Source organism: Chenopodium quinoa, unplaced genomic scaffold (genome assembly GCF_001683475.1).
Source record: "Chenopodium quinoa cultivar QQ74 unplaced genomic scaffold, ASM168347v1, whole genome shotgun sequence".
NCBI classification, from domain to species: domain Eukaryota; kingdom Viridiplantae; phylum Streptophyta; class Magnoliopsida; order Caryophyllales; family Amaranthaceae; genus Chenopodium; species Chenopodium quinoa.
The window spans coordinates 31,582-59,487 of NW_018742861.1; the positions used below are offsets into that span (position 1 = coordinate 31,582).

The 27,906-nt window shown below is 33.5% G+C and overlaps 2 protein-coding genes and 1 pseudogene across 2 annotated transcripts; all 3 read right to left on the minus strand.

Moving 5' to 3' along the window:
• Positions 1 to 5,937: 5,937 nt before the first annotated feature.
• On the minus strand, positions 5,938 to 15,777 carry LOC110726127 (serine protease SPPA, chloroplastic-like). Its single transcript, XM_021905593.1, has 13 exons — positions 15,010 to 15,777; positions 14,588 to 14,771; positions 13,859 to 13,996; positions 13,387 to 13,557; positions 13,177 to 13,280; positions 12,926 to 12,993; positions 10,246 to 10,412; positions 9,811 to 9,880; positions 8,775 to 8,929; positions 7,486 to 7,591; positions 6,895 to 6,982; positions 6,561 to 6,781; positions 5,938 to 6,082 (listed from the first exon to the last, which is right to left on the minus strand). Exons 1-13 carry the CDS (start codon positions 15,466 to 15,468, stop codon positions 5,938 to 5,940), a joined length of 2,076 nt encoding a protein of 691 aa, XP_021761285.1. The 5' UTR covers positions 15,469 to 15,777.
• Positions 15,778 to 16,185: 408 nt separating this feature from the next.
• Positions 16,186 to 20,217, minus strand: LOC110726077 (annotated as a pseudogene).
• Positions 20,218 to 20,680: 463 nt separating this feature from the next.
• Positions 20,681 to 26,962, minus strand: LOC110726078 (probable serine/threonine-protein kinase DDB_G0291350). The gene is made up of 6 exons (XM_021905532.1): positions 26,467 to 26,962; positions 25,907 to 26,049; positions 23,814 to 23,957; positions 22,983 to 23,168; positions 21,637 to 21,761; positions 20,681 to 21,254 (listed from the first exon to the last, which is right to left on the minus strand). The coding sequence occupies exons 1-6, from the start codon at positions 26,675 to 26,677 to the stop codon at positions 21,029 to 21,031; spliced, it is 1,035 nt and encodes a 344-aa protein (XP_021761224.1). The 5' UTR covers positions 26,678 to 26,962; the 3' UTR covers positions 20,681 to 21,028.
• Positions 26,963 to 27,906: the final 944 nt, after the last annotated feature.

The following is a 27,906-nucleotide window of genomic DNA, read 5'->3' on the forward strand; positions in this document are numbered from 1 at the left end:
TATGAATTCTTTCAATCTACTCAAGAACATCTCGATAATTTGGCTCAAATTCTGTTAGTTTTCTCTCTTTTTCGTATTAATCATTTTTAGTCTAATTAATTAATAATTGTTCGTTAATTAATTAACTAATTATCTTGTTTTGTTCATAATGTAGGGAACAAGAAAATGTATACTTCTCGAATCTTGATCGAATTCTTCATGGGTTTAAGGACAGCAATTCTACGTAATTAATCTCTCTTTCTCATTTTTAATTAAATGGGTTGTTAATTAATCAAGATTACCGTTCATATTCATAGTGTAATTGTTTGGTAACAAGAAATATTAATTTATTATACATTATGATCGATTTTTGTTAATGTTAATCTACATAATTCTTGAATTTAATAAATTATAGTATTAAATAAATACTCTGAATATATACCATTGGTGAAAAATTCTACGTTAGAGGTTATTGTACGTCAAGAGAGTCGTAACGATAGTGAGATATAGTCGGGATTCAATTTCAGGTCTCATTATTTATGAAAAGCTAACATTTTTTGTAACGCAGCATCGGTGCAGAACGTATTCTTAGTGAATGTTCAATTTCGAATTAATTCTCATGCGAAGGACAAAGAAGGGTATTATTCTGCATTTTTTTACTTGGTATTTTAATTAATTAATTAATTTTGATGAAATTAATTAAATTTGTTGAATATACGATTTATTGTACGTATACAGTTGCTTAAGGTGCTTGGAACGAACGAGAATGTCATACAGCCAGTTGAAGTCCAATCTAGAAACCTTATTAGGGGTGAGTAGACTGAATTTTTCATAATCGATCACGATAAGAATTGAGGGTCGGGACTAAGTGACAACTTATGTCGGGTCTATGTAATAACATGACTACGTGAACTTACTTCTGATATAGTGTTTGTAACGATTTTACATTGTAGATGGAGAATCGAATCGTACAAGATGATGGGTCAACTCCTAAGCTACCAATCAATGAGGTTAATGTATTTCCTTATATATATATATAGTCATAATATTGGACTAATAATGTGTAAACAAATTCGCGATTTATTTAATAAAAAAGGCTAATATATGTTTGCAGAAACGGGTACCAAAGTTGCTCAATATCAATTTGAATATGTTGATTACACTAGCACCTTGATGGATGAGGTATTAATTAATAACTCTAATTTTTTCTTTCTCTAATTAAGATTTTCTCTCTAATTAAGCTTTATAATCTTGTGTTATATATGTTTGTATGCAATGGAAAACAGTATATTCTGATAACGGAAATCAATCCAAAATATGAAGCTCATAATCTGAATGTTGCACTAAGAGATGTTACGAGACGACTCGATAATTTGGCTGAATTTGTGTAATGTTTCTCTCATTAATTTTGTTACATAATTATCTCTTCTTTCATTACTAAATATTATTTCTTACTAATAATTTATTCTTCTGCATTGAATTTTTGCAGACAAGAGCTAAATGACAATATGAATTTTGATTTTCATATTGACCCGGAAATTGCAAGAACTATGAGGTTTATTAATACTACACTTGATAGTTCCAGGTGATTAATTAGTCTTACTCACTCTCATTTAAAAAAATAAAAATATAAAATTCAATTTGATAGAGTTGATATTGTATTTGATCTATCGTAAATATATATATATAGAATTAAAATAAGTGATTATAATTTTATAAATAAAGAAATTACTAGTGATTAATATTCTTGTTATTCTAATTTATTATGGCTTAGATTTTGTGGTTCAAATTATGCAGTGTTGGTGCAGTAGGCTGTATTCTCTACGTGGTGCATTAAAAAAAGTACGAGATTATTATAAGGAGAGGAATATGGAAAAGTATGCTTTGTATATTATGTAATGTAATTCGTTGTATCAAAATATTATGAAGATTTGATGAAAGTTGTTGAAAATTTACACAATTTTATTATAATAGGTGTTTAGAAAGCAATAAAGCAAAGAATGAATTCAACTCACTGAAGAGCAGATTGGAACCCATAATGGAGGTGAGCACAATTATTCAATAATTTCCAAGTTTAGTTAAATTTGTATGTTGATTTTGTGATCAAGTCATTATTCAATGATTATATTGCATCAAAAAAAAAAATTATTCAATGATTATTATTATGGGTAGTTGCATAATTTATTGATGGATGTTCGAAAAAAAATCGTTACATGTATGAGTTTATTATGTAAATCAAGTGATCATATATATGAGAGAACAGTTATATCTATGAAGGGTTCTTTCGATTAATTATGTTTAATATTACGTGTGCTTATATAAAATTGGTTGGGACGATGTAACAACTACGAGCTTAATTAATGTGGTGTTTATTTGTAGATGGAGAAAAAGATCGTAGATGGTGGTGGATCGATTCCTAAGCCTATTGTGAAGGATACAAGAAGAATTGGAGCATTGCATCCTAGTCATGTTTATATCATCGGCGTTGATGTTTCGTGGAATGTTGGAACTAAAAGAACTAGTTCATATGATTCTTTGTAGGTTGTAGCTTTAATTTCTGTTACTACCTTCTTCTTTTTTTTTTTTTTTTTTTTTTTTTTTTTTTTTGACAAATTCTAGCTTGTTACATGTATAGTCATTTGATACTTTGCTCTGTGACTAGATTTCGATCATAAAAATGTTGTTTACATATTCTTTTGGTAATGAAACAATTTGGATTTTGGATTAATCTATTTGTAAAAAAATTCTATTTTAATTTGCGTAAGATGTTACGTTCTAAGTAAGACCATGTAGCCTATGTTACTCAAGCTCAGGAACCGTGTTTAAAGATATTAACCTCTTTTTCTTTTCTTTCTTTTTTTTTATTTTATTTTATTTTTATATATATATATATATAACGAGAAACTGGTTTATTACTAAGATTGTAATTTTTTAGGTGTGGTTGAAGGTGTCTAAGTTTAAGGAAAATGTGATGATGAGAATGATAAGGCCATTTTTAACATATGCTTTGCTGCTTTTAAAGTTATATTTATACTGAGTATTTCAATATTTGTATAGGATAATTCCGTTCTTGCGAGACAGAACTTGTTCGGTTCAACTTAAATTCAGTTCAGTGTCTAATTTTTTTTTTCTCTCATAAATAACTAAGTACTCCTGTATGAGCTATTTGGCAAAAAAATTTCTTTGAAAGGCGAGCTATATGACAAGTTGAATGTGTTGATTCCAATAAATAATGAAAATTTTGTAGTTATCGATTGAAATATTACTCCCTCCGTTTTTAAATACTTGCTCCACTTTCCTCTTTCCGCCGTTTTTAAATACTTGCTCCATTTCCTTATTTTTTTTTGACAAGAAAAAAAAATTACAATATTTAATTGATTTCTCTGACCTAGTGAATTCAATATAAATCATATTTTATTAATTTCATATTCTCTCCCTCTAATTTTCTTCACTACTTTAGATTTTTATAATTTTTTAATTCTTCCACCTAACTACTTCAATATTTTATTACTTACTCTAATTTCTCCTAATACTCCGCGCATGAAGAATTGAGTAAGAATTTAAAAACGGAGGGAGTATATAACTATCATGATTGACCTGTTTTTCTTCAAGTAATAAGAATATAAGAGTATAGGTATAATTTTGATATAAATAGTAATTTTGATATAAGAGTATAACTCTAAACAAGAAACCTAATACTACTATAATTAGGGTTTCAGAACGTGTTAGTTTAACATAAAGCTCTCTCTATATATTGGTACACTGTATATTAACTGTAGGTTATACACTTGTACACAACACAAAACCCTTTGATTCAATTTATCACCTTCAAATTCTTAATCAATGGCGGAAGCATTAGTGGATTTAGCGATGGATTTTGGACGGAGATCTTAGCAAGGCTGCCGGCGAAAAGCCTAATGAGATTCAGATGTGTTTGTAAAAGCTGGTGTTCATTGATTGATTCCTCGGATTTCATTGTTACTCATCTTCACATTTACAACAAGAAACGCAAGTCTTTGATAGCCAAAAAGGAGACTGAATTTACCCTTTATAGTATCGACGCATTCAAGAAAATTGATAAAGTTTTCAGCACTCAAAAGGATCATTGCAATTCATACAACAATTGTTTTGGACTGATTTTGTTACAAGAAACTGAAGATGAGTTCGTATTTTACAATCCTTGTATTCGAAAATCGTTGGTAATTCCACCTTGTCCTTTTATTTCGATGGGATATACCATACTTTATTACCCCGGTTTTGCTTCGTCTACTAATGATCATAAGATAGTTGCTTTTGGGTGTCGATGGAATTCCGAGGTTTCGATTGCAGTTTTATGATCGCCTTTGGAATGGGTTATTTGATGAAGCTCACATTCGAAGATATGGTACTATTATTCCAAGAGTGCTACCCACTGGTTAGGATTTGATCAGGATTATTCTAAACCACCCGTATCAAGGATTCATCTTGTATCGTTCGATTTTGATTCCGAGGAATTTAGCATTACGGATTTCCCTGATGCTCTTAAACAAAAAGATAGCCTTAAATTTCTGTTCACCTCGGTGAGTCAATTGCAGCTTTTAGTGTATGTTCAATGCGAATCTGCATATGGGTTTTGGTCAAGGATGGCGGAGAGAGATCATGGCGATTGTGGTATACCGGAGATACAAATTTAGAGGCTGATCAGTTTCTTACAAGAAGTTTTTTATGGAGATTTTCAATGCTGAGAAGAATACATTTTTGGTACTTAAAAAGGGTAAAGTGTATTCATATAATTTTAGAACTCATCAGATACAACATTTGGAAAATTATACTGATCATAACAGTAAATCTTCTGAAGTTTATGTGGAAAACTTAGTATTGCACAAACGAAGCCAAGGGAAGATTTGGACTGATGAATTCAGAACAGTACAAGATTGTCAATTTTGAGGACTGAAGTTTATTATACATTGATTCCGGGTGTATATGAAAGGTGTTTGTTTATTTTTCCCTTCTGCGTACTCCGTCTCAGTTTTATTTTGTACTCGTACTTGAATATTACCATTGAGGATCAATCTAACTAGAAAGATAATTATCTTTAAAAGCTTATATAGAACGGCAAGAATTTGACAATTAGCTCGCTATTAGAGTTGGCGAGTTGCTCTTAGACACGTAGAACGTCAGCCTTATATGCAACGGAGTATAATGCTTTTGATGTATTGGAAACATTCAAGGATATACCATTCAAAGAAAGACTATCTATCTACCTACCTATAAGTATAAACATTTTATTTTTAAAAATACATAAATTAAAAAAATTACTACTATTATATGTTTATATACATGTAGATAAATATGAACTCTTGAAGACAGTCACATCTATAATTTTATGATAATTTAAAGTTTTTAACTGTATATATGCTTGAATAGGAATCAATGTAAATTTACGAGAATTGCAAATGTAAACCTTAAGAGAATAAAGAAGCTATTCATGTGAGATACAACTTAGATCCAATCGGCAATCGTATGATTTACATGGTCTTAGGGTTCTAATTTTTCCCATAACATACACATGCTCCATAAACAATAGAAGTACAATATGATTAATGAACACAGCAGTACAAGTCAGATGACAATCGCGGTTAAAAGAATGCAACACAGTGAAAAATATCGTATTACCCTCTTGCTATAATACAATACAAGCAAGTTCCAGTAAAAATTTCTATCACAAGTGCAATTTTCAGAAGCTGTGGTGTATCTATAATTGGATTGTTATGGCAGGTAGCTTTACACTTTCTTTTTTTTCTTTAATTTTTTAATGTAAATGATTTCATGTAACACTTTGGTCTAAAGAAGAGATGGCTGATCCTAGAGCTCAGTCGGGATTGAGTTTTAATATGAGGTCTTTACCTTCAAAGAGAGCCTAAATAGTCCTTCAGTATATTTATGATAGGATTTGCATTCGATGCTTCGCCCAGTTTCTCAAAGATGATCCCATCCATTTCTTGCCTGGATTCCCTCCATAGATGTCAACTCTTCAAGTAGTATTTTTAGAGTTCTGTCCACCCCAACAATAGTACCCCCTATGCCACTCAAAATCTCTGGCAACGAAGGGATGGTCTTGACACTTCAACCATGTCACCTGCATCATTATCAGCATAAACAATGAGACGGGCACAGAATAAAGAGTTCACAAAAAGTTCATCATGAAGAACTTTTAGAGACGGAGTAATTGTATTTGGAAGCACATTATCATTTGGTTGTGTTGACCTACAAATAGGACTGGTGGTCTGCCAAGCTTACAAGCCTTACTTCCCTAGAGTACGGCCACATCTTTGACAAAAATGTCTTCCTCAAATTTGGAGTGACATTTAACTTGGCACTAGCACCTACTATTGCAATTCAAGACATTGTACTATTGTAGCCATGGTCCATAAAGATGTGGTATTTCAATAAATGCAGTGTTATTCAATAATACATGGCATTATCTCAACAAGGCATCAACAAAGCATACCTATCACACGAGTGAGAATTAACAGAGATGGCAATAATTAAGAACTATGAAAGAAATTTTGAATGCAAAAGGCAGAAAAGTGCCACAGCACAAATAGAAAGAAAGAGTTGGAGTAAAATTAACACCAAACATTAGAGAGGTATGAGCCATAAAATAGAAAGGAAATACCGGTTGCTCTTGGGGAATGTTAGCCTTTTGCTTTGCTATGGCAACTGCACGGCCCATTCCACCTAAAGCATCAACAAGTCCTCGAGAAGCAGCATCACTTCCGGTCCAGACTCTTCCTTGTGCATTTTCTTCCATCTTATCTACCTATACATAAATGAATAAATCAATCAATAATCTGTATTGATAGTGTAAAATTCAAATAATTCATGTTAAAATAAAAATAAAATAAAATAAAAGGTTAGTAATAGAAAAATTACAGGCATTGATCTTGAATAGGCTGCTTTATCTCGAAATTGTGTATAAGCATGCTGGGCAGACTTTGCAAAAAGCTCTGCTTCTTCCGGCCTATAACAAATTTGCATTTAGAATGAGAAACAAATCAAATGTTACTAAGATTGTAGCTATCAGTGAAAGTTTGCTCTTTGATGCTAAATGAGGGAAGATCTAAAATTAATTTACCCTTAACATAGCAAAAATTCACTTTTGATTTTGAGAACCCAACAATCTGAAGATTAATTGTCAAAGTTATTGACTTCTATTGCCAAGAGTGTTTTTTTTTTTTTCGGGAATTTTTACAAAACCTTGTCATTCATCAGATAATATGCCCCGAAGTATAAATAATGTATTTTATCATGGAATTATCTGCAAGCACTTATATGCAAAACATATATCTTGTAAAGTTGTAAATGATCATATCAGATGTAAAATAAATCTGTCATTATTCTAGCGAGTACTTTTGTAGCATGATGTAGAGCACAAAGTACATGCTAGTTCCTACTTCCTAGTGATCTGTAGACGTAGTTCATTTTAGGAAACCTTGCCCAAGCATGCAAGACAAGAACTTTCACCTGAAAGATCGCTGCTCTGCCGCAGTGAGCTCAGCAAACTTTCCCCTTGATATGATCTCCTTATTGAATCCAATCTTTTCATACAGCTTTCCCAAATTGAACTTCCCTATCAAACAAAACTACATTATTAGGTGCATTTCATGTTACAGCTAAGGACACATTGAGTAATTATCTAAGTGTGCTATAGATTCTAGCATCTATCAGCTCAAGCATCACATGAACATTTGATTTGATCCATAAGATATGTTCACTGCTGTGAAACAACAACAAAAAAATAAAAAATAAATAATAATAATAATAATAATAATAATAATAATAATAATAATAATAAATAATTCATTGCATTTATTTTATTTTTGTTTTGTTCAGGAGCAAATAGATACAGTTCAAAACTCATTCTTCAGAAAAGAGAAGTATAAGCATGAAGAAGTTAAAGCAAAACATAAATTTATCACTCACAAGCCTAACCAATGAATTGCCAAATTTTTCCTTTTTTTTATATATTTGAAACAACCAATGAATTGCCTAATGGTTATTAATCATTATAGCCTTTTCAGCTAAAATTATGCACAATATTAGATGATAGAAATGTTTGCAAAGCTTATATATTGGATCCATGACATTAAGTCTCAGCTGCATTGTGAAGGATTTTGAGCTTGCCAAAACCGAAATATTAGGCCGCAATAGCCGCATTGCCTGTGAAAGTGGTTACGTGACGTTACCACAATCGCAACCGCATCCGAGATTTAAAGCCATGATTGAATCTGGAATCTATATATTATTAGCAAAGGCAAAAGAAGAAATCAAAGGGTGAGACTTGGTGTTGTAAATTATCCCATTTTGGCATAGAGTACTCTGGTTCAGATCCATGAGACCCACCTTTCCAAGAAAGTAAAGATTATGCCCTTTCTTTGTGAAGCAAGAAGAAGAAGGTCAATACCAGAAGAAAAGAAAGGTCAAGTCAGCTGTACAATTATACAATGTGATGGTCATCAACCTCCTAACTCCAATAATTCTGTACCAATTCTATGCAACTTACAATGCATCATTTACTATTTAGGACTACTCCACATACTATGTCAGGCCACTAAGGAATTGCTTCCTCCTATTTCAAATATATCACTAAAAAAATCAGCTGCAACAAGTACAGTGTTGAAGGGAGTAACTTGCGGTGATCCCCAGTGCATAAAGGATTAACTGAGTATTGAACTATCAACTACTGATGAGACACGTGATACAGGAGTCATTTACTGAAGCCTATTGATGGACAAGTGATACAAAAGTCTAACCTGTGACAACTCCAATTGAACCAGTCAAAGTAAGATTTTCTGCAACTATAGTCACTGCTCCCATCGCCATGTAATATCCCCCACTAGCTGCAACATCACCCATTGATGCAATAACAGGTTTTTCGGCAGCCAAAAGTCTTATCTCCCGCCACATCCTGAACATATTTGACAAGTGATTATCCATTAATGCCACGTAAAACTGTGATCATATTAATATATATTATTTTCTGGGCCTTTTTTCATATGAAAATTTATTCATGATTAAGGTCATAATATTGTTAAAGTCTGCAGTGTCAAAGCAGTATGTCGCATCTGTTACATCACACTTCACCACTATCTAGAAATGAATTGACAAACCAAATCATCCTCTTCAACTTCAGAATTTTAATAGTTTTGGTATCCATTTTTTAGATTATACTTTAAACTTTACATATTGTCATTGTGGAACTCTTCCATGAGTTCCATCTAAATAGAAACTTGCATGTTTTTTCAACTATTTAGATAATTTCATATTGTCGTTCAATGAAAAAAATTCAACCTCTAACTGTTTTTTTCCAACATTTTAAGGAACCATATAAAGCGTGCCTGTGTCTTCAATCTACCAACTTGATTTGTGTGTTAAAACAATAAATGTTGAATGTCATTTTCCCTTGTGGCTCTCTTTACACCCAAAAAATAAAAATAAAATGAAAAAAACAGCATGATGCCAACTTCCTAGGTGATAAGCTAAGAAATATTCATCACTTCATCTGGCATCACAGTACATTATACAGCAAAAGATTTTCCAAGAGGCCAACTATGCATACATTCACTAGAAATTATGATGACCTAACCCTGGTTTCCTACGTTGCTCAGACATGGCATGTCCGACACGGTTATGTACAGTGAAAAAGAAGATGCTGATTAACATAGCTGGCTTCTAGTGTGATACATATGGGTAATTAAGAATCCAAGAGTAACAAAAGAAAAAAAAAAAGTGAATTAAAATATAACCATGCATTCAAATATACTGTATGTAAGAATAGGATACACTTACAGATCTGAAGCAAGAGCATCACCTCCAGGACTGTCAATTCGAATTATTGCAGCTTTATATCTTTTGGATTCTGGACAGAAATTCCAACATTAATACAAACAAACAAACTGGTCATTCTTGAGAAAAAAAATTAACAATTACTTTGTAGAAATTTAGAGGACATCATCACACTACTAAGGATACAACTAATCTTACAGCCATGTTAGGCTATATTCAGTTCATCACCAGCACTGCTTCCTGGACATTTGCTAACTTATCAATAAGGAAAAAACTATATAAGGTATGACAGATTGATAGATGAAAGCTTAATTTTTATCTTCTGGAACACTACCTATTCTGATTTATGCAACAATTACAAAAGTAAACCCATTGAAGAAATTCAATAATGCATACTTGATACGGATAAACAAATCAGACAAAGAATATAAGACATACCTCTTACACTACGTATTTTCTCGATTAGCTGTTCTGCAACTATGCCTGATGTAGACGAACTTAAAGGGCCACGAACACGACTGATGCTTCCAGAGGCTCTTATGACTGCAATCCTCTCTTTTCCTCCAGATAATTCCAGGGTCCATTTTTTCACTCCAGAGTATCGTCTGTAAATGCACGGTTGTCATAGATTTTATTCCAAATGTCCTACATAGATCACTGGAAAATATAGAGGTCTAATCTCCCCTTTTGCACTTTCACAATATTTGACTTTCTTAAGACAGCAATAATTCATGAAAAAGGTAAAAACCAGTTGACTTCCAGAAAAGCCATGCTTCATAGAGAAACAAGAATAACATTTGATATCCTTATAGCAGACAAGCACCAAATTCACATAATTCTCTAGTACAGCCAATAAGCCAACAATAATTATAAGTAACACTGATAAATTGAGATAAGCAGAACAATTATGGTGAAATGCCATTCAGTATGTTTAGATGCACTTCAGCCCATTCTAACAGTTTAATTTCTGAATAAAACAACCTAAATATCATATCGAAATAACAAAATATTGTACCAATTTAGTCAACTGTACCAATTCTTTGTAGTAATTTCACAAGAAAATAATGGTAAACTGACAATAAAATCTTGGATTTGGCTGATTTAAATCCCTACATGTTTGATGTTTATGATAGATACAAGACTAATCAGTAATTTCATTTGCATATAAAACTGGGTACGAATGTAATTTTATTTATAACTAGATTAGGTTCGTGCGATGCACGGTTTTAACATCATTTTTAACAATATTTTTAGCTTATTTGTGTGTAATATGTACGTAGTACAAATGATTTAAGCAAAATCTAATATATTGATAAATTAATAAAAAGTGGAACCCCAATTCATATAATATGTATAAAATATACGGAGTAGGAGAAAAAGATAATGTTTATAAGAAAATAAATAGTACAACCTTCCTTTAGTTTCTCTAATGGAAATTGCATAATTAGTCAATTTAAATACCACCTCCGACTTTTTTAGTTGCAACTTTGAGGTATTATTTGAGAGATAAAATTATTCCAAAGTTGCAACTAAAAAATCGGAGGTAGAATAAAATCTGTTAGGAAAATGTATAATTAATTTAACATTTTCAAATTTTTATTTATGTTGAAAAAAAATGATGTCATAATTAGTTTTGGTGGAAAAAATTTTTATAAGAGGTTGACATGTGGAAAATAATGATATCAGCGGTAATTACTTTAGTTATATTATAGACTATAGTCTATGACCATAACTCAGCTACCCTCGGAGAGGTAATTGTAATAGCTCAATAGTACTGCTCATAATATGAGTGATGCTTGGCTATGTGGTGATGATTCTAATTGTATAATGGATGTTAATGAAAAAATTAGTTGCATTATTGTTACAGAACACTTACATAATGAAGCAGGGATACAATTTCTTGAGTGATCAAATTCCTTCTCAACAATGAACTAAGACCCTATTCTTTTGGATTGACTGAATGTGAATGGAGGGACTAAACTAAGCTGTAATACTGAGAGGAAGCTGGTTAAAATAAGATTTAACTAGAAAGCTGAAAAAAATATTTTTTTAAAAGAACATGGACCAAGTGGGTTTGGAATAGGTTAAGCATTCCAAAACATAAAATCACTTTCAGGTTGTTATGGCTGCAAAGATTGAGCACTAAGGTCAGCCTAGCAATTATAGCATCTGTGATGATCTTTGTCCTCTTTGTGGCATATGTTTGAAGACTAAGGTATATCTGTTTTACCAGTGGCAGTTTTGCTTGAATTGACACATAGGAACTGGAGGGGAAATAATCTATGCAAATTATACATCTAAGTTAGCTCAAGCTTCAAAGGGACAAATTTTTAAAGGAAACTTTATAATGCTCTTACAGCAGCAAGTGTGTAATGTATTTGGAAGGTAAGAATTGGAGCTGTTTGGGGGAATTGTGTGCGAAGACCTAAGAAGGCAAACAGAGGCTTGATCAATTGTAAATAACTTGAGATCGAGATGTGCCTTTATGTTATCCTTCCTAGTAATCTAAGTAATTAACTAGGTAAGATAAACAGTGGCTTAATCAGGTAAATAGCTTGTGCTGATACTAGCTAGTGTTGTAATTGTTGTGAGAGAGAAGGGAAGTCCATGTCCATCCCATTTGACTTTGTAAATGGTAGCTTGGTTTTGAGGTGATCAAGTACAATAACTATCTTACCCTCCCAAAAAAAATCATACTTGGAACTTTGGAAATGGATTAAACTCCACTGCTCCACATAAAACTAGATTTAGCACCTACCCATTACTCCAACAGTGGAAAGATATAGATAAATTCTGAAATGAAAATCTAACCTAATGTTAATTAATTTCTTGGCTTTAGAATCAAGTATATACTATAGAGTTTATTAAATTATCGGGATAATTTCCATGTATGGCCACACTCTTTTTCAAAGTTTTTTAAGGAATCATTATATTTTTTAAACCGTAACCACTCGAAATCATATTCTAGGACATAAAAAAATGAGCTCAATTTCACCTACTTGCAAAGCTCGTAATCACTTTCATCCATGTCACAAGTAAAATTCACAGAGATATTTTCTAATAAGTGTGACACATGCATATGTATGACATATTTTCTTCTTTATACTAAAATAAATACCTGTAATCAACCATGGGGAGTTTCTTTTCCTTCTCAATCCCCAATCTTTCTTTCAACATCGAAACCACCTACATAAACATGACTAAGTGTGTCATTTGTGGTATCAAAAGCAAAAGATGATTAACATGTAGCTGGAAATGAAGTGTTATGAGGGATGGTAATCTATTATAATGAACTAGAAAAAGATGTGTGTTATTTCATGAACTCTAAAGTCTATAGAAAAAGGTCTCTAATAAGGAGTGGTTTCATACCTCATCATCGTAATTAATATTTGTTATCCATCCCTCCTCTTTAAGCCTTTCAATTTTGTATACTCCTTCATTGATGAACTTCTCAACATCATCTTTGTTTTTTCCTGTACAGAAGTTTCAGTACAGAAACTGTAAAGCATTTTTTTGTCATGTCAGCCCATGATTAAGATGGCTTTTATAATCAAGTGTAAGCAGACAATGGCAAATCACCTTTAGCAGCTGAAATTTTATCAAGCCAATTTCCATAGATATTATCAAGCAATGTAGTCAACATCTCTCGATTTTCTTCAGATATAGATTTGCGTGTAAGCTGGTCTCCAGCACTTTTAAACTTCCCAATCCTCTCAACCTGTGGTTCAATACCTACTTTCTCAAAAATACCTGTATGCAGAGATTAAATTGTCAATGCTAAACAGTGCATGATTGCATGACAATAAATAATCCTAGCTATATTCATGAAAAAAAAAAAACCCCCACAAAGAAGAGCTACTGTCAACCGAAAACTTAGAATACCACAAAATGATTGAAACAAGAACTGTAACAATATATTTTTCTTTAGCAAAAGGTTTATGCTCAACATGCAGACAATCATATACGAATTCTACTAGAGCAAGATGTTCCCAAGAGAGTATTAATTGCAACTCTAGAGCACAAAAAGTAAGCAATGCCAACCAAAACATACCTCCAAGAAATGATGCTTGAACAGTCAAACCATACAGCCGAAAATAAGCACTTGGAGGTGCATATACCTCTTCACAGGCAGAAGCTAGATAATACTCTTTCTCTCCACATGTTGGAAGATACCCCACAACAAACTTTCCTGCAAAAGCAACATATCACATAAATGTGGAAGGTCTTTAAAGGCAAAAGAATGAAGATGATCAGCACAAAGTTCGCATGAGATCCATGGAAGGTCTTTACAGGCTGCAGTTACATAAATGATAAAGGTCTGTAAAGGTGAAAGAATGAATGTCAGAACAAAGTTAGCACTAGGTCCATGGAAGGTCTTTACAGGCTGCAGTGCAGCTGCTAGCCATCCTAGGACTCTAAGAGCAACCAAACAAGTCCTATCATTCACAACATTCATCCTGATTATTATATAAAGATATGACATACACGTTCCATTTCCGTGGAATTGGTACTTAGCGAAACATATACCAATTATTCCTTAACTTCCATACAAGTCCTTTTATAATTTGCAAAAAAACAAACTAAGGCCAAAATTTCTCCTAACTTTTTAAACTTTATCAACACCTAAACATTATGTCAATGCCATCTAATCGAGCAAGCTGAAGCGAACACCTAATGTATTGTGCTAATTGCCATCCATTGTTAGTTGCAATAAACTATCAGCATCGAAAACCAAAGAATTATAAACACAAACACAAGGAATGTGACACAATATGCTCACCTGACTTCCGGAAATCCAAAATATGCCTCCGAATTTCCTCAACTTTACCCCATCCACAATTCAAAGATTCAATATGAAGATAAACCCCAGAAATCCTAGGATCATAAGCTGCCTTTATAAAATTCTCACATATTTGTGGCAGAGACAACCCTTGCGAAAACCGAGATTTCAACTGATCAGAAATCTGAACTTCACAAAACATAAACAAATATCATCACAAGAATCTAAAAATCAACACATTAAGTATAATTGATCATGTAATAACTCGAGACATTGCTCGAGCCCAAAAACTAGTTAAGCATTTAATAATAATAATTAAACAACACTATATGAACGCGTGATTTTGTCATTCATTCCGAAATTAATATAAAGGAAATCTTGAGAAAATAATAAAAAAATAATTAAAAGATGGAGAAATAAACCTGGCCACGTAATTTGATGGTGAAAACACTGTTCTTCTTAACCCGTTGCCAAGGAAAAGCAATGAGCATCCGACATTTAACAACAAAACTCTTCCAAGCGCCAAATTCTTTGAATTCAAATTCACCACTAGGAAAAACTTCCTCAGATTTAGGAGCGCCATTAACAGAATCTTCATCAAGCTTTTCTTCAACCTTAACCTTAGAATTAGAATCGGAATTGGAATCGGAATCGAAAGCGTTGGTGGAGAAATTGAAATAGCGGCGACGAAGAATCGGAGCGAGGCGAAGAGAGGAGGAGAGAGAGAAAGAGGGAGAAGGAGGAGGAGAGAGAAAGTGGGAGGGAGAGAAAATGGGAGAAGAGAGAGGGAGTGGAGGTGGAGGAGAGAGAGTGGAGAGAAGGTGGAAGCTATGGCGGTGGATTGTGTGGAAACGAGGAGATGAATGAAGGAGTTTCGCCATTGTTGTAGCAGAGCAGAGCTTTGTGAAGTGATTTCTGGTATTGGTAGTTTGGTATTTGAATGAGTGGGGAAGAAGAAAGAAGATGATTAGTTCAGGAAGGTTACATATTCCTCCACGTCGACTCTCTTACTGTCTTACATCAAGCAAATAAAGTATACTCCATATGTTAAAAACTCGATCACCCAACCCAACCTAATCTAATCCGACCCGATTAAGTTACCAATTTGAATATTGACTTTTTACTACTATTCCTTATAGATTAAGGGTCTGTTCTCATTGACTGAACTCAGCTAAACTGAACTTAACGTATTAGAGCTGAGCTGAACTGAATGAATATTTTATAAAAGAAGGAGATAAGGAGCTAGACTGAAATGAACTTAACTTATTAGAACTAAAATGAACTGAAAATAAACGTATGAGAACAGGTCCTAAATTAGAATTATTTTGTTCAGTTCAATTTTGATAAAAGTTGTAATGTTAATGAATATTTCGTATTTGTTTTATATATGCAGACATCTTTTCTTTAATTTTCTAAGTTTGAATTATATTACACATCAACCATCTTTAACAAGTGAAAATTATCGGCTAATTTTAAATGAACCAAATACTTCCCTCCTTGCTTAAGAGTATAGATCAATGACTTGTTAAAAATGACACATATGTAATTTTCTTCATAAAAACCATTTTATGCGAATGCATTAGGAAGGACTCTGGAAATCTTTTTAATAAGTTAAACCTACATTATTCAAGGCAAAAGCTTCAATAATTTCAATCTCATAATTGTATACGATTGAACAAGTATAATGTATTGTTCTTCTCCTTGAGGATTCGCTAGCACTTATTTTTTCTTCATCTACTGATGAATATTGTTGGATAGGAACTGCTTTACAAACTCCTTAACATTTTTCTTGAGCTGATGCATTACAGCAACAAGAGTTCCCCTTCTCTGCTTCTCATCACAGGTGAAGCTGATATCGATATATGACAACCTTCAAGTTCCATATCAAACAAACACATTAATGAAGAAAGATCATCCATTCCAAACACACTCTATAAGGCTGAAGCTTCAGTAATGTCAGAAACGTAACATGCTCGAAATTTTCTTGAAGACACCAAAAATAAAACAATCCAGTAATCTTGCATCATCTCTCTTCTATTTAATCCACTTCGAGCCTAACACCATATACATTCACTTCATCACATTCATTATTGGCTTAATCCATTTAGTTTGTTGGGAAAAAACTAAAAGAAGAGCAGTAGTTTTTTTGTCCCTTCTTTCCCTGGTCACTAATATTCTGAAGATATCAGTCACTATTGGCATCAAGCGCACAGCTGTGACTAATCATAAAGGCTTCCAATAGCTCCATCCTATAAAAAGGATTTATCGCCAATGAATGAGAACTCTTCTTAGAAACAAAATATAAGACACCATGCATACAAACAAGAGCTTAAAGCAAATGAATTAATGAAGTTTCAAAATACTACCTCCGTTTCTATTAGATCTATTAATCTACTTGTTTTGACTTTTTACGCTTGTCAGCACGAAACTTTGACCATTAATATCTTTAATTATCAATAAGTAAAAATCATACAAAGTTGACATTTAGAGACTATACGTTGAGACATTTCTAACAAGATCCTAGATTATGATCTCCTCAAGAGAATCACTAACATTAGTCAAAGGGGAGCATGTAAACATTAAAAAAGGTCAAAATGGATAAATGAAAAGAAAACATGGAGGGAGTAACACTTGTGAAAAAGGTCTTCCTTTCCATCAATGCACAAGTCATGCAAACATACTTCCAACACCTCATCTTATTTGTTTTTAGAGGGTCTTATTATGTTTAAGAATGACATAGTCGTGAGCTCTCAACAAAGTGACAAAAATATGAGAGCGAGAGGGGTGATGAGACAAGTCACAAGTGTCAGCATGATTGATGAGAGTAAATAGAATATTTAGCTATTTATTAGTGTGTTAGATAACAAACAGCTAGGTAAACAGCCACTCAGTATTATGTAACACTTAAAACCCATAACAGACTGCTAAACACTAATGGATAACAGCTCCAGTACTACCCCCCCCCCCCCCACCCCCTTTCTGCACCCATCTCCCACAAGCACCATTCAAAGAGTCAACCATAACTCCATAAGGGCAAGCATCTTCAGGCAAAATTCAAGCCACCACATATTTTCAAGTGGTATTCTCCTCTCTTTTTTTTCTTTTTTTTTTTTGGGGTGGGGGGGGGGGGGTGGGGGGCCACTTTTCCTTTTATGAAGTTCAAATTTCCCTAAATCTCTCATACAGGCAATATTTGTGTCTTCCAAAGTAGTCTCCACCATTAACTCCTTCTTCTCTTTTCCTCTTCCCAAGTTACGTAGATGATCCAAAAACTGATCTAGCTTATCAATTCTCACCAATAAAGAAAGAAATACAGAATTAGAAACTCCAAAGAACCAAATATCTAGCCCCAACAGTGCCTACTAAAACCTATAAATTCTCATTCCACCCTTTTAAAATTGGATTAAGGGATTAAAAATTTAAAAATGAAGGAAAAAAAGAAGAAAAAAGAAAAAGTGGCACCCAAAAATGTGATCTTAGGCGAGATGAGTTTGGGATGAGGATTTAGTGATCTGTGAGATGTTCCTAAATACTATAATATTATTATGAGAAGAAATAAGTCCAAAGTTTGCAGCTTACTGATGGTTTCCCTCTATGCAGTTGGTTGTTTATAATATATGCAGGGAAGCTATGTTGTAAAGGGCCATGACATAACCGCCCTACCTTTGAAGTAAATATGATAAGCTATGCTTTCAATAGATGTAACCGGTAAACAAAATATAGTAACCTACAACAGAGATTCGGATGTATTTCAGCTAAGCTACACAAAGATCTATGATGTGCAAGCTAAGAATCCATTTTACAGCATCCCTAATTCCATTGTACCATTGCATCACCAAAACTCTCCACACAGTTTTAATATATTCAAATACCCAAAAAGGCCTCCGACCCATGGCATTCAACAAAATCATCTTAGCTAACATCCCAGAAGCCCCGTTTCCTAGACAAGTATACAACAAAGAGGTCTAAAAAGCAACTTGCAGCAGTGTTCCACAGTTATTCAAGTTTCAGCATATGGCAGACTGGCTGCAATGCGATAAAAAAAAAGTAATGATTACACTAAGCACGTGATATGGATTTACAGCATTCTTTAAACTTGGAGAAGGGGGAAGTAGAAGCAGCTAAAAGGTAGCTAATCACCTAGACTTTGAAAACCATAAACAAGAAAGGGGGACGAATTGGAATGAGCAAATGACAAAGAAAGATGGATCATTTCCCTCAGCAACCCCAGCTATTCATAGTATGGAATCAATAGCTTCATTCAAGCATAAGCTTAATCATCAAAACTGATCCCATTTTCCAATCACTTCACTGATCACACTTTAGGAAACCAAAAATAACACCACTAAGGAACCATCATCACTAATGGATTTCAGGTTTCTGTTTTATGATATGAAAATTTATATGACATAACGAGCTTGAAATTAGTCATACTTACACTAATCATGTTTCCTTTATCAAACCATTAGAATTGATTGTCTAGTTATGTCCATTTTTTTATATCGTATAGTTCCTTGTGACGATTCATGTTAGCCAACCCCAAATCATTTTGAGAGTAAGGCTTTGTTGTTGCACACTAATCAAGTTTATTCCACCGATAACGTACAAAGTTACAAACCACCACAGTTTTTGAACATAAATTCCTCATACCCAGAAATCAAAATGCACAAAAAAAAAATAAACCAAATTAACATCATCAAACTTCCCACAAAAATCTCACTATTTCTAACACCCTAAATCAACAAAATCATCATCAATTTCATCAAATTATAACAAAATTCAAATTCAAAATCAAAATTTTAACACAATATAAACCATTGAAATTACTAGTACCAAAAAAAAGGAAAAAGGATTACCTCACATCAAATTTATGTTTCCGAAATTTTATCCAACAAAGCCTGAGCAAGATTAGCAAACCCATCAACCTGAGAATACTTCCCAATCAAATCCACAACATTCTCCTTCTCTTTCAAATCAACCAAATCAACTAAATAATACAAACCCGCAATCGAATACTTAACCGTATTCCTCACGGGACTCGAAAGACACTCAATCAACGTCGCAACACCGCCGCAATCACAAACAATCTTAGCATTTTGTGGGTCAGCGACGGCGTTGCAGATTCCACCGACGGCAAACTCAATGAGACGTTCATTAGGCTCAGTTAAGCAGTCGATGAAAAGCTCTAAAACGTTGAGGTCTCGAAGAATGGCGTAATTGTAAGGATCGTAGGAGAAGTTGGCGAGATTAGCGACGATTTTTTCTTTGGATTCGTTGGAAATGGTGGGGTTTTGGAATTGGGTGATGAGTTGTTGAAGGTGTTGTTGTCTTGGTGTGCCGTATTTGCCTGTTCTCTCTGCTTGCCGTTTGTCGTTGGTGAACATTTTTTGTGATTGTTTGATTTGTTTCGATCGGTTCAGGTTGGTTTTAGAGGGAGGTTTAAGATTTGGGTTGGGTTCATCTTCGGGTTCAATTTTCAGGTTTGTTTTATTATCCTGATTCCTGATTTATATTTAGGATTATTATAGCACTAGTAATTGTTCGACTGTTAATACGAGTATAAAATGGGGGCTAAAGGTGAGATTGTTTGAAATTCAAAATTTATGGAAGACCGACTAATGGCCCGTTCTCATAAGTTTATTTTCAGTTTAATTCAGCTCCTAATTTCCTTCTCTTATAAAATATTTAGTATAGTTCAGTTCATTTCAGTTCAGTCCAATCAATGAGAAGATGCCCTAAAGGTGGGATTATTAGATTACAATTTTCCTTACATCAATTGAATTTCAGGTTGTGCGGGACTTTAACGAGGCAAGTATACAAAATCCACTCGCTCCCAACATTCATGATGAGTACAATTTTTATCCCCATCCATGCCCATCACCCTTCACCCCCAATATAATCTTCTTCCATCCCCACCTAATTGGGGCAAAATCATGGAATATAGTTTCTTGGCTCTTCTGAATTCTGCAAATACATAATTCTCCCATGGAAAAAGTGCACTAGGATAAGTAATCAGAAACTGGTACATTGTACAAAGAAGAAAACATCAATTTATCATGAGCTGAGGCAAATTCACAGCTCCTAATACACTAATTTGAGTGATATTGTCCAAGCAATACCTTTTATATAAGCTTCAGTATACTGTAACAGACTATAGTACTAGTAAAACAGTACATAACGTTTACAAATGACATTGAATCTACTACACAAAAACATCTATCGCCAAAAAAATTATCTATGTAAATACTAACTTATACGGAGTATTAGACAAAGTAAGATAAGAGAAATTGATAACCCTTTGTCAAACACAGAATTTACTAAGCTGTAATGCGTCTAATGACCAGAATAATTTGTATAAAAAAAAAATAATAAAAAAAAAACATTCAAGATACACCTGTGCATACAAGTTTGAGTTTGACGGCCCCCAATAGATGTTTGGAGCTAATCAGAGTACTTGGATATCAACTTGTCAACATGAATGATGATATCATCAATGCGTGGTCGAACAGCAGCTTGAGGCTGAAGCATCCATGTCACAAACTGGTGAAGTGTATCAGGATATGGCAGCTTTGGTCCAGCTGGCAATTTTATCTGAACATTTACAATGGCCAACTGTAGGCTTCCACCAGATTCTCCCAACGCATACTCAAAGGGCGAGACACCATACCTGCAAATAGCAACACAGGTGAGGTGACAAAAGATGTTTCTTTTTGCTGAACATATTATCATTCAAAATCCATTTACTTGTTTCCTCAAAAGTATTCAATCAATCAGATTTTCTCTCTCATTTTCCCGCTTTTTATTGGGGTATTCCTACATTGTAATTGTAAAGGTACTCCGTCTACTCTCTCTGAAAGAACCATAAACGCAATGAAGTCTAGTGGAAACTTGATGCAACATGATCAAGAAGCAAACTTTACTCCATAAAATTAACAGAAACCAGACAGAGCAAGTTGCAATATGTTAATCAAAGTAAAGATATTGATGAATGAGTCACATTACTAAATACACAGAGAAGGCCAAAACTGTACGTTAAAGTTGGTACTTACATTATTGCGTACAATGTGCATCCTAGAGACCATATATCAGTTCTTTCATCAATATTGCACTGACTTGGACAATCCCACAACTCAGGAGCACGAAAAGGGGCAGAACAGTGTTCAGCTGCCCACTCCTGCAAAATGTATCCCAATTTTTTAAGTACAATCAAGGACAGAATAATAAGCACAGAGAACCCAGTCCTAGTCCAAACACATCTCAGTCCTTATCATACGTTCATAACCCTTGTGTATGCAGACAACTACGCTACATAAGGTGATGTTTATAAACCTGGCTATAATGATCATATAGATGAAACATTTTGTATCACCAGATGTCCAGATCCAATCAGAAAGGGCACTCCACCATTACCAGACAGCAAAATAGTAGCAACCAAGCATAATAAATTATACTGATACTTTGATAAGTACGGGAAACTATGAGGTTTCATACTCAGAAGGACAACACAAGGCATACAGCAATTATGGAAATACTCTGTAGGGGACATAAAGGAAGATGAAAAAGAATTAGAAGAGACATTGATTTCTTAATAATTTGTTGCCACAAGGAAGTAAATATAGTAGATAACTCTACTCTCTAAAAAGTTCTTCTCTTACGTTTCAAATGTTGGAAAACTCGATGCTTATGCTGTTACACGGTACAAAATGTTCATATTAAGACAATTTAAGATAAGCATGCACTTGGTCAAGGGTCCACTCTTAATAGCCTAACTCCAGATAGTTGTCCAAGTTAGCTTGGCTTCTTGCTTTACCTTGATGCCATGATCTACTACATTCCATTTGTAATATATCATACAAGCACCTTTACATTGGGTTACTATGCCTACTAATATTCCCAAAAAAATCACTAATGCACATTTACTGGACAGCTCCAAAGGTTAATTGATTAAATGGAAACCCATTGACATCAGAAAAGCACCCCGCTTCAGCATAAAGCCAGGACCCATGAGGTGCTAGAAAATTTTAATATATAAAGCTACAACTCGTGAAATGATATGAAGAAAAGTTACAACGGTCAAATTCAAAGAAATACAGACAGTTGCCTCAGCAAAAAGACAAGAGGATTTAGTGAAGTAATTTAGACTTCACTTATCCTATAAATTCAACTTTAGAAAATTAAAGAAGAATAGGTCATTAGAGCAATGATCCACTAGAGGTGGTTAAAAAGCTTTGAAGTGTCACAAGAAGTCAAATCAATGTTAAAACTTCAAGGGAGAAAACTAACAAGAGGTCTCATTCAACATCAACTATTTATGAGAAATATGAACTAAATATACATGAAATAAAATCTGATAGAAGAACAGCAATTGACCATGATTAATGAAAAAAGAAAGCACCTGAAGCTGCAAAGCTTCTGCACGTGACTGAATTTGCTTTCGAGCAGGACGGGCACTTCCAAAGTCCATCAATATAGCCCGAGGTGCCTGACCCTTTCTGTGTGTGATTAAAATATTCCCAGGTTTGACATCATTATGTGCATATGGAGGATCAAAATGATGCATGTGCTTCAGTCCTGCACAAAGCTGAGAAACATGTATATCAATACAAAATTACAACAATCCTATGCACAGCACAATATGTCGATAGGGTCATAAAATCTATAGTTTTTGCAAGTTCTGTAATTAGAAAATGAGGAAAAGGCAATTAGGGTTTATTAGCACAGTTTGTAACAAATACTTCACTACTTCTTCCGTTCGATTTTAGTTGACATGTTTCTTCTATCCTGTTTTCCAATGGAAAAGATCAATCACAAAATCTTTAATTATAAGTAAATATTATAAAAAGTTGATATTTTGAAAAATTAAAAAATAGATAAAAAAAATGAGAGGAATCTAACAAGACCCCACATGACTGTATTTTCTTAACTATAAACCATAAAAGGTAGTCAAAGTAGAGTGATAATGTCAAAAGCCAAAACATATCAACTAAAAAGATAGAGGTTGTATGAACTAAATAAAGCCAAAATCTCTAGTATCAATGCTCATGCTGAATCTCAAGAAAAAGGCTATTTAATATTTAAACCATCACTTGCATCATAGTAAGAAAATTATAAAGAATGAGAAAACACGAGAACATAAGAGGCCACAAGTTCTCTCTAGAGCAGAGGATCTTCAGGCAACTGCTATAATATGCTCAGAAAGTTGTTAATCAATGCAATTCTACTTTACCTGACGAAATATTTGGAGAACATCCACAGTCGAAAAGAACTCCTTGTTAGCTTTCATAGTGGTTGAGTTGTCCAGCAAAGTTCCATCCAAATGAACTGGGAATAACAGGTATGCTTCATGTTTCCAAGATTGCTCTTGAGTGGCCTAATTATTGCAAACATATTAATTTTAATGACTCTTTTAGATATGAATATACAGATGCACAATCTGCAAAATTGAGAGAGCATTACACTGCTACAAGATTGAAATCATGATCAGCAACTTTACTATACAGCAACCAAGAACAAGAACAGAAAGCTGATGAAAATGCAATTGTTTGCATATCAGAAAAGACTATAAAGCTCCGAAAATTCCACATGGGTCTGTTTTCTTTCCTTGAACTTAATTCTCATAGGATAGACTTAATATCTCTCAAGTTACTCAGATTAGCAATTATCAAGTGAACAGAATAGTCGTACAATTAAACCTTTAATAATTCACACAAGATTATGCCAACTAAATAAGCAATCCCACTGATGGCATAAAAAAATCACTTAAGTTTGAATTCTAAAGCATATTAACGTGCACTAGACAAAGATAGAGATATCCTTTTGAATTTATGAAACAACACTTGAAATGGACATCATCATTACAAGAAGTTCAAAACTCAGACCACAATGGATTTATAGAAGTAAATTTGAAAAAATGGATTCGAAGAGGATAGAGAGTGTTTCAGCCTATGACTTTATCAAAAAATTTAGGCCCAGCTTCTTCTGCCCAGGAAGGAACGAATATAAGATAAGATCATACAAATAATGTTAAAAGAAATCAGAAAATTGAATCTATCAATGAGCCAATGTTTTCTCCTCTTATATCCCATATAACAGACATTATATCTAAGGGCAATAGATCACATGATAGTAACACCAATAAATTCTATTTTTGAGCAAACAACCCCACCAAAAAGATAAAGAGACACTGAGAGGAGGGGTCATAAGATAGCACCTCTCAGACAATAGGACATTTAATTAGTTTTTCTTCAGAGACAAACATAGCTAAAAGAGCACAACAAAACTTGGATGACTAGCATTGAGAATTTTTGCAGTCTTCAGGTTTGAGAAGAAACGCTAATGAATAATTTCTGGAACAGTTACCATGCATAGAAGAAAGATAAGACTAAAATAACTGTCCTAGAGTAATGAAAGCAGAATCTCTATAAAGGTTGCAGTCGGCAAAGGATTAATTGACTCACACAAAATTCATTTCTAAAACAATATAAACAAATATATTTTCTACCCAAACAATAGTCCTACTAAGCTCAATAGATATGATGAATTCCCCAACTCTAATAATGAAATTTGATAAGTGTAGATCATGGAGAGGTAATAATGAAATTTGGATCCAGCCAAAAAAAAAAAGAACGAAAAATATTGTAAAGCCTAGATGATCTTGTTGGGGAATGATCTACTTCAAAAGTGGAGTAGATGATAAACCAAAAATAGTTGATTGTATGTCAAAGTCAATTTGGAATTATAACAGAAATGAAAGAACAACTATGACATCAACCATCTTTTCTCTTTTTTTTTAACAGGTTATGGTCATATTTACTTTTTTTACTCGTCGTAGTAAATAACGTATGCACTCTTCTATTATTATGCTTGTACTTGATTTAAATAACTAGATCTTTATTGATTATCGAGTATCTACTGCTTTCGAAGAAGTCTAGATTCATAATTGTGTATCACGACTCAATTAAAATCAAGCTTATTAGTTGCCCTGCCTCGTGAAACATGAGTTTACAAATCTTTGAACACTTCATAATATCTTTGTAAGTTGTTGTTTTTAAGCATATCATAATTATACATCAATACTTACTCATAATTTTGTTACTCTTCACTCCTTAATATTTCCAAACAAGATTAAAAGTTTAAAACAGCTTCCAGGAAGTATTGAAAAAGCCTTACACTAGATTTATAGTTGATTGTGGTTTCAAAATACTTCATTTATTTATATACATACATGCTTTCAAGTTTCAACACCTTGTAATCCAGATTTATAAGATTAATAAAGCTCAAGGGAGGGGAAAAGAGAAGGATCTAAACACAATCGATTACCTTGACTTTGATGATAGCATGATCAAGAAGGGGAAGCAGATTGGGATGTGTAAACAAAGACGAAACACGGATCTCCTCCCTCACCAAGTCCAGCTGCTCATTGTTTTGAATCAATACTTTCTTCATAGCATAAGTCCCATCATCTAAAACAAGCTCATTTCAATTTACATCACATATAAAATAAAATAAAAATAAAAAAAAAAAACAAATCAAACAGACAAAAAATAACAAATAATCACAATTTCAACCCAACTCATACATTGTTAACCATATTAAGATCAAAATTCCTCATAAGTCATAAACCCACGAATCAAAATTCAAATCAATAAAAATAAATCAGTAAATTACCCCCAAATTCCCATAATTTATACAATATCAACCTCACATAAACTCCTAATTAAAGTCTCGGGATCAAATCCCGGCTACATCATTGCCCTTGGTGACTCAATTTACAATCACACAAACAAAATCAATCCCACCCACAATCTCCAAAACCCCATTTCAGAATAAGATCAGATTAAACATGCAAACAATTGAAAATTGAGTAGATTGAAAGAAACCTGAGAGAAAAGAAGGATCTTTAAGCTTATTTGAAAGACCCCCAGAAGCAGCAGAAGCGTCGGTAACAACTTCTTTGACCAAAAATACATAAGCAAAGCCACCTTCACCAAGCTGTCTTACGATCTTGAATCTATTCTCATTGATCCAAACATCTCCACCTCCATTAACAGCATCATATAGTGCATTTAGCCCAGAAAATGAACACCCCATTTTTAATATCTTTCAATTTTCTCAACTCTTTTTTGCAGTTTCAGTTGAGATCACACTTTCTCTCTCCTCTCCTAAACCTCAGTCTGACAAATATACGACAATGTACAGATTGGGTTTGGAGTTAATTTCTGCAAAATTTGATCTAATTCATGGGGTATAATAAGGAGTATTGATTGTTTAATTAGTAGGAAATATGAATAATTGAATATTATTATTGGAAAATGATGGTAGATGTAAAATTAAATTCCAAGATCTACGCATAAACCGTGTGTGTGAATTGGGTTAAACGATGCACGATTACTACACCCATTCTCCTCACTAATGAGTCCCACTAACCCGGCAAGTTAGAGGGTCAACGAATAGAGTTTCAAGTGTCAACCGAATTATCCATTTTATATTCGGGTATACTTAATTTGACATTTTGTCAAAAATAGTATAAAATATGAACCGCTATTCATCGCTCCCATTTTACATACTAACGCTCCCATTTTAACTTGAATAGACAAATATGTCCTTTATGCAATTTGTGTTATAAAAAGGACTTTGTTCCCCATTTGGACACATTATATGAAACGATCCCCTCACATTACGACGTTGCTATCCCGAGTCCACTAAATCGGTCCCCACGACCTTAAACCACATCGGTCTCCACGACCACCTTAATTTCTTTTATTTAAACAAAAAATTAATCATAAATTTTTTCCAACGGGTCTTGGGTCATGGACGACGAATGGAACATTCGTACGCCGGAGAATGCGTCGGAACATTCTGTAAGTTTTTTGTTTTTTTTTTATATTTTCTGGAAATAGATCCGCCTAAAATTTTCAGATCTACCATGGAACATCCGGAAATTTCAAGCGGAAGGAGAGATCCGCCTGAAACTTCCGGATGTTCCATGGTGGATCCGAAAATTTTAGGCGGATCCACCTAGGGACATCCGGAAGTTTCAGGCGGATGTCCGGATGTCCCTTTCAAGGTTTAATTTTTTTTAATATAAATGTTAATTACGTTTTTTTTTAATGTTAATTAAGTTTTTTTTTTTCGTGATTGTTGTTGTGATTAAGTATTTGATAATTAATGTAATTATTATTGTTTTCTATTAATATGATTATTAGTAATATGATTATTTTTTATAACATTATTATTATTATTATTATTATCTCAAAAGCAAAAGTCATACAACCTACAATAAATTAGTGGGAAGCCGAGATACAATCTGGGCCCCCACT